Source organism: Empidonax traillii, unplaced genomic scaffold (genome assembly GCF_003031625.1).
Source record: "Empidonax traillii isolate 1590-97213 ecotype Southwest subspecies unplaced genomic scaffold, ASM303162v1 scaffold5594:size10126, whole genome shotgun sequence".
In the NCBI taxonomy this organism is placed as follows: Eukaryota; Metazoa; Chordata; class Aves; order Passeriformes; family Tyrannidae; genus Empidonax; species Empidonax traillii.
In genome coordinates, this window is record NW_020960787.1 from 1 (window position 1) to 7734 (window position 7734).

At 59.0% G+C, this 7734-nt stretch overlaps 1 protein-coding gene across 1 annotated transcript in view; it reads right to left on the reverse strand.

Moving 5' to 3' along the window:
* Positions 1-13: 13 nt before the first annotated feature.
* Positions 14-7734, reverse strand: part of LOC114073180 (nuclear receptor coactivator 1-like) — a gene marked incomplete at both ends in the record, with an annotated part of 9613 nt that continues 1892 nt past the window's right edge. The window contains 3 exons of the mRNA XM_027910968.1: positions 14-1292; positions 4246-4393; positions 7379-7519. Of these exons, the coding sequence (XP_027766769.1) occupies positions 14-1292; positions 4246-4393; positions 7379-7519 (1568 nt within the window). The remainder of the gene's footprint in view (positions 1293-4245; positions 4394-7378; positions 7520-7734) is intronic.

Here is a 7734-nt window from a genome sequence, read left to right on the forward strand (position 1 = left end):
TCCATCGTCTCACCTGCCCCTGGGTGTCCACCTTGCCCTCCTCTCCCAGCACCGCCGATGTCCCGGGGCCGGCGGCGGGCGCGGCCCCGCAGGGCTCTGCCGGCTCCGCCTTCTCCACCTTCACCTTCCCCTCGTCCAGGCCGAGCTCCTTCTCGTCCTTGTCCAGCAGGTACCTCAGCAGCTGGTGGTCCTTGGCCTCCTTCTTCTTCAGCGCCTCGGCATCGCCACCGGGAGCACCACCGGGAGCACCGGCGGGAACGGGAGCACCGCCGGGAACGGGAGCAGCACCGGGAACGCCCGAGCTCTCCTTCTTGTCGTGCTCGGCGCTGCCCAGCGCGCTGATGTCGGAGGGGCTGCCCTCCTGCAGCAGCCGGTGCAGGATCTTGTGCCGCTCCGTCAGGGAGCTGTGGGAGGACGGGCACGTCCCGGTGACGATGGAGCCGGCGGCGGTTCCAGCATTCCCGGTTCCCAGCACCAGCGGGTCCTTGCAGCTGGTGTCGGCATCGGCCAGCCGCAGCTGCTGCTCGGCCGTGCTGGCCAGCAGCTGCACCAGCTTGTGGGGCGCCGATCCCGATCCCGATCCCGGTCCCGATCCCGGTGGGCACTTGGGATCGCCATCGAGGCGCGGCGCTCCCGGATCCGCCGCCCCTTTGCCCTCGGTGTCCCCAGGGGCGTCATCCCTGCCCTCCCTGGGCTCGGCCTTGCCGGGCAGGCGGCCGGGGGAGCCCTGCGAGCCGCCCAGCTGCCTCAGCGCTGCTGCTGGTGCCGGTGGTGGCGGCGTGGAATAACCCACGGGCCCCTCGGGCAGCGCCGAGCTGACGGCGCCGGGACCGGGACCGGGACCGGGACCGGCGGGGAAGGGGCGGGCACCGCTCCCACCGCCCCCCCCACCGCCCACCGGGGAGTGCCCGGCGGGGGAGAACGGGCTGGGGTTGGGGTTGGCGTTGGGAATGGCGTTGGGAAGGGGGTTGGGAAGGGGGTTGGGGGGCCCTCTGGCGCGGGGCACGGCTCCGGGGCTGAGGCGGTGGCGCGGGGACAGGAATTGCGGTGGCGGTGCCTGGGAGGGGCCGATGGCGGGGCTGCCCAGGGCGGGGTTGGCTCCCTGTCCTTGGTTCAAGGGGCCCGCCGCTCCCATTTGGCCTCCCGGGGAGCATCCGAAGGCGCCGGTGCCGTTGGAGTTGGGGATGGGGGGAGGCAGCCCCGGAGAGCCCGCGGGGGGGGTGCTGATGGCGGGGCTGAGGCGCGGCAGGGCCGAGGAAGGGGCGTCCTGAGGGGGGAGCATCCCGTGATCCCTGCAAAGAAAGAGAGGGAAAGGGGGGATTCATTCCCGAGCTCCGGGGTGTTCCTCTCGGGAGCCATCCCCAGGCAGCAATTCCCAAAAAAACTGTGTGTTCCAGGGGCTCACAGGATCTTCCCTGCGGCCATTCCCAAAAAATGTGGCGTTCCAAGGGCTCACAGGATCTTCCCTGAGGCCATTCCCAAAAAATGTGGCGTTCCAAGGGCTCACAGGATCTTCCCTACAGCCATTCCCCAAAAATGTGGCATTCCAGTGGCTCACAGGATCTTCCCTACAGCCATTCCCAAAAAAATGTGGGGTTCCAGGGGCTCACAGCATCTTCCCTGCGGCCATTCCCAAAAAAATGTGGCGTTCCAGGGGCTCACAGGATCTTCCCTGCGGCCATTCCAGCAGCAATTCCCAAAAAATGTGGCATTCCAGGGGCTCACAGGATCTGCCCAGCAGCAATTCCCAAAAAAATGTGGCGTTCCAGGGGCTCACAGGATCTTCCCTGTGGCCATTCCAGCAGCAATTCCCAAAAAATGTGGCGTTCCAAGGGCTCACAGGATCTTTCCAGCAGCCATTCCCAAAAAATGTGTGTTCCAGGGCCTCACAGGATCTTCCCTGCGGCCATTCCCGGCAGCAATTCCCAAAAAATGTGGCGTTCCAGGGGCTCACAGCATCTTCCCTGTGGCCATTCCCGGCAGCAATTCCCAAAAAATGTGGCATTCCAGGGGCTCACAGGATCTGCCCAGCAGCAATTCCCAAAAAAATGTGGCGTTCCAGGGGCTCACAGGATCTGCCCAGCAGCAATTCCCAAAAAAATGTGGCGTTCCAGGGGCTCACAGGATCTTCCCTGCAGCCATTCCCAAAAAAATGTGTGTTCCAGGGGCTCACAGGATCTTCCCTGCGGCCATTCCCCCCAAAAAATGTGGCATTCCAGGGGCTCACAGGATCTTCCAGCAGCAATTCCCAAAAAAATGTGGCGTTCCAGGGGCTCACAGGATCTGCCCAGCAGCAATTCCCAAAAAAATGTGGCGTTCCAGGGGCTCACAGGATCTTCCCTTCGGCCATTCCCGGCAGCCATTCCCAAAAAATGTGGCGTTCCAGGGGCTGATCAAACCAACCCCAACATTCCAGCCCCTTTTCCCATCTTCCCAGGAAGCCACACCCATGTCCCTGTGTCCCTCTTCCCAAAATAATCCCTCCCTTCCCCCCCCCCCCCCCAGGAATGGGAAGCTCTTTTCCCTGAGCTAAAAACAAAAATCCAGGGATAAGAAGCAGGAGCTGGGAAGCTGCTCCGAGCCTCGGGTTTCCCGCTGGGATCCCACTCCCGGTTCCAAACCAGCTCCAGGTGGATCCTCTTCCCATCAGAGGGAACGGGCAGAGTCGGATACGAATTCCCGGGAGTGGGAAGAGGATGGACACTGATCCATGTGTGGGATCGGAGGGAGCAGCTGGAGGGCGGGTTTAGGATGGATTTTGGGAAAAACTGGGCACTGGGAGGGTCTCCAAAGCTTCCAGAGCTCGGGATGGGAGTGGTTGGGTTGGGAGTCCAATGGGCAGTGCCGGAGAGTCGGATACAAATTCCCAGGAGGGCGGGATTCCCAGGGACACTGATCCATATGGGATCGGAGGGAGCAGCTGGAGGGCGGGTTTAGGATGGATTTTGGGAAGAGCTGGGCACTGGGATGGTCTCCAAAGGCTTCCAGAGCTCGGGGAGTGGGGGGTTGGGTTGGGAATCCCAACGGATGGTGCCGGAGAGTCGGATACAAATTCCCGGGAGTGGGAAGAGGAGGGACACAGATCCATGGGTGGGATCGGAGGGAGTAGCTGGAGGGCGGGTTTAGGATGGATTTTGGGAAAAGTTGGGCACTGGGAGCGTCTCCCAAAGCCTCCAGAGCTCGGGGAGTGGGGTGGTGGTTTGGGAATCCCAACGGGCGGTGCCGGAGAGTTGGATACAAATTCCTGGGAGTGGGAAGAGGAGGGATGGACACAGATCCATGTGGGATCAGAGGGAGCAGCTGGAGGGCGGGTTTAGGATGGATTTTGGGAAAAGCTGGGCGCTGGGATGGCCTCCCAAGGCTTCCAGAGCTCGGGGAGGGGGGTGGTGGTTTGGGAATTCAACGGGCGGTGCCGGAGAGTCGGATACAAATTCCCGGGAGTGGGAAGAGGAGGGATGGACATTGATCCATGTGGGATAGGAAGGAGCAGCTGGAGCTGAGCCAGGGCGGGTTTAGGATGGATTTTGGGAAGAGCTGGGCACTGGGAGCGTCTCCCAAAGCTTCCAGAGCTCGGGGAGTGGGGTGGTGGTTTGGGAATCCCAACGGACGGTGCCGGAGAGTTGGATACAAATTCCCGGGAGTGGGAAGAGGAGGGATGGACATTGATCCATGTGGGATCAGAGGGAGCAGCTGGAGCTCAGCCAGGGCGGGTTTAGGATGGATTTTGGGAAAAGCTGGGCACTGGGATGGTCTCCAAAGGCTTCCAGAACTCGGGATGGGAGTGGTTGGGTTGGGAGTCCGATGGGCGGTGCCGGAGAGTCGGATACAAATTCCCAGGAGGGCGGGATTCCCTGGGACACCGATCCATGTGGGATCGGAGGGAGCAGCTGGAGGGCGGGTTTAGGATGGATTTTGGGAAAAGTTGGGTCTCCCAAAGCTTCCGGAGCTCGGGGAGGTGGGGTGGTGGTTTGGGAATCCAACGGGTGGTGCCGGAGAGTCGGATACAAATTCCCAGGAGGGCGGGATTCCCAGGGACATTGATCCATGTGGGATCAGAGGGAGCAGTTGGAGCTGAGCCAGGGCGGGTTTAGGATGGATTTTGGGAAGAGCTGGGCACTGGGAGGGTCTCCCAAAGCTTCCAGAGCCCGGTGATGGTGGGGGGGTTAATTTGGGAGTGGCACGGGTCCCTCCGGAGCGGGCAAAGGCGGGCTGGGGCGATGGCAGAGGGCAGCGGGCAGGCGTTACCTGTCGATGACGTGGATGCCCATGATGAAGGGCTGCAGCTCGGGGCTGGAGGGGTAGCAGAGCTTGCACTTGGTGTGGGCGCTCAGCACGGTGCCGTCGCTCAGCGTGAACCGGTACGAGGGGCTGAAGGCGGCGCCGCGGGTCATCACTACGGGGGGGGAGGGGGGGGAAACACACAAAAACACCCCAAAATGGCACCCCTGGGAGCGGGGTTTGATCCTACAGCATCACAGACCATTCCCTGGGATGGATTCCCACAGCCTGGCTCTTCCCTAAAACCCCTGGGAGCCAACGGGCTGATGTTCTGATGGGCAGAGCAATCCCCGTCATAGCTGGGGGGGGAGGGACACAAAAATACCCCAAAATATCAGCCCTGGGATGATCAGGAGCTGGATCTGACCCCACAACAACACAGACATTCCCAGGGGATGGATTCCCACAGCCTGGCTCTTCCCTAAAACCCCTGGGAGCCGATTTTCCAGCCCTCCAGAACCTCAACAGGGCAATCCCCATCATCACTGGGGGGACACCAAAATCCCAAAATATCAGCCCTGGGATGATCAGGATCAGGGTCTGATCCCACAGCACCACAAACCTTCCCCTGGGATGGATTCCCACAGCCTGGCTCTTCCCTAAAACCCCTGGGAGCCAATTTTCCAGCCCTCCCAAACATTTCCTGGATGTGCAGAGCAATCCCCAGTCACCACTTGGGGGACTCCAAAATCCCAAATCTCATCTCTGGGATGATCAGGATCAGGGTCTGACCCCACAGCACCACAGACCATTCCCAGGGATTTATTCCCACAGCCTGGCTTTTCCCTAAAACCCCTGAGAGCAAATTTTCCATCCATCCACAACCTCTCCATGGATATCCAGGGGCAATCCTCAGAGAACCCACAAAAATCCCAAAATATCAGCCCTGGGATGATCAGGAGCTGGGTTTGATCCCACAGCAACACAGACCATTCCCAGGGATTGATTCCCACAGCCTGGCTCTTCCCAAAAACCCCTGGGAGCCAATTTTCCAGCCCTGCACAACCTCCCCATGGAAAACCACAGCAATCCTCAATCACCACTGGGGGGACTCCAAAATCCCAAAATATCAGCCCTGGGATGATCAGGATCAGGGTCTGACCCCTCAGCATCACAAATGTTCCCAGGGGATTTATTCCCACAGCCTGGCTCTTCCCAAAAACCTCTGGGAGCCAATTTTCCAGCCCTCCAGAGCATTTCCTGGATGTGCAGAGCAACCCTCAATCACCACTGGGGGGACACCAAAATCCCAAAATATCAGCCCTGGGATGATCAGGATCAGGGTCTGACCCCATAGCAACACAGACATTCCCAGGGATTGATTCCCACAGCCTGGCTCTTCCCAAAAACCTCTGGGAGCCAATTTTCCATCCTTCCAGAACATTTCCTGGATGTGCAGGGTAACCCTCAATCACCACTGGGGGGACACCAAAATCCCAAAATATCAGCCCTGGGATGGTCAGGAGCTGGGTCTGACCCCACAGCAACACAGACATTCCCAGGGGATTTATTCCCACAGCCTGGCTTTTCCCTAAAACCCCTGGGAGCCAATTTTCCAGCCCTCCCAAACATTTCCTGGATGTGCAGAGCAATCCCCAGTCACCACTTGGGGGACTCCAAAATCCCAAATCTCATCTCTGGGATGATCAGGATCAGGGTCTGACCCCACAGCACCACAAACCATTCCCAGGGGATTTATTCCCAGAGCCTGGCTCTTCCCTAAAATCTCTGGGAGCCAATTTTCCATCCATCCACAACCTCTCCATGGATATCCAGGGGCAATCCTCAGAGAACCCACAAAAATCCCAAAATATCAGCCCTGGGATGATCAGGAGCTGGGTCTGACCCCACAACAACACAAACCATTCCCAGGGATTGATTCCCACAGCCTGGCTCTTCCCAAAAACCTCTGGGAGCCAATTTTCCAGCCCTCCCAAACATTTCCTGGATGTGCAGAGCAATCCCCAGTCACCACTTGGGGGACACCAAAATCCCAAAATATCAGCCCTGGGATGGTCAGGATCAGGGTCTGACCCCTCAGCAACACAGACCATTCTCAGGGATTGATTCCCACAGCCTGGCTCTTCCCAAAAACTCCTGGGAGCCAATTTTCCATCCATCCACAACCTCTCCATGGATATCCAGGGGCAATCCTCAGAGAACCCACAAAAATCCCAAAATATCAGCCCTGGGATGATCAGGAGCTGGGTTTGATCCCACAGCAACACAGACCATTCCCAGGGATTGATTCCCACAGCCTGGCTCTTCCCAAAAACCTCTGGGAGCCAATTTTCCATCCTTCCAGAACATTTCCTGGATGTGCAGGGTAACCCTCAATCACTACTGGGGGGACTCCAAAATTCCAAAATATCAGCCCTGGGATGATCAGGATCAGGGTCTGATCCCACAGCATCACAAATATTCCCAGGGATTGATTCCCACAGCCTGGCTCTTCCCAAAAACCCCTGGGAGCCAATTTTCCAGCCCTGCACAAGCTCTCCATGGATATCCAGAGCAATCCAAAGTCACCACTGGGGGGGACTCCAAAATCCCAAAATATCAGCCCTGGGATGATCAGGATCAGGGTCTGACCCCACAGCATCACAAATATTCCCAGGGGATTTATTCCCACAGCCTGGCTCTTCCCAAAGCTTTTCCCAACTCCCCCTTGGAAAACCCAATCCCTGATCCCAAAACACCCCCTTGGGATGTGTTATCCCACAGGGAAAACCCGGGATAAATCCCCTCTGGAAAACCCAATCCCTGATCCCACAACACCCCCTTGGGCTGTGTTATCCCACAGGGAAAATCCGGGATAAATCACCTCATAACCCCCTGGAAAACCCAATCCCTGATCCCACAACCTTGGGCCCTGTTATCCCACGGGGAATCCCCTCCTTCCACACTGCCCAAATCCCTGGAAAACCCAATCCCTGATCCCACAACCCTCCCCCCCCCTCCTTTTTGGGCCTCGTTATCCCACGGGGTGGGTTGGGGGGGAAAAACCCCGTGGAACCTCCCACCTCGGGAGCCTTCCCAAGCCCCTCCCAGGGGGGGGAAAAACAACATTCCAGGCTGGGATTCCCGAGGATCCCGTTACCTTCCTGGAAGAGCTGCTTGGCGTAGGAGGGTTCCCGGCCCTGGGGCTGGAAAAAGGCGTAAATGCATTTCCGGACCAGATCCTCCCACCCCGTCCGGCCCGCGGCGCGCAGGGAGCTCGTGTCGATGGAGATGATCTTCCCTGGGGAAAAGGACACCACCCAGAGCGGGGTTTTTATGGAATGTGGGGATGGAAAAAGGCGGGAAAGGGGAAGGGAGCCCCTTCCCTGAGTGCCGAGATTCCCAGGGAACCCCCCCTTGTTCCCGGAACTCCTTCCCAGAGAGGAGTTGGGCTGGGGATGGATCCAATGTCAGGCTCTGGCTCCAGGCTGGGAGAGCTGGGAATGGCCAGGCTGG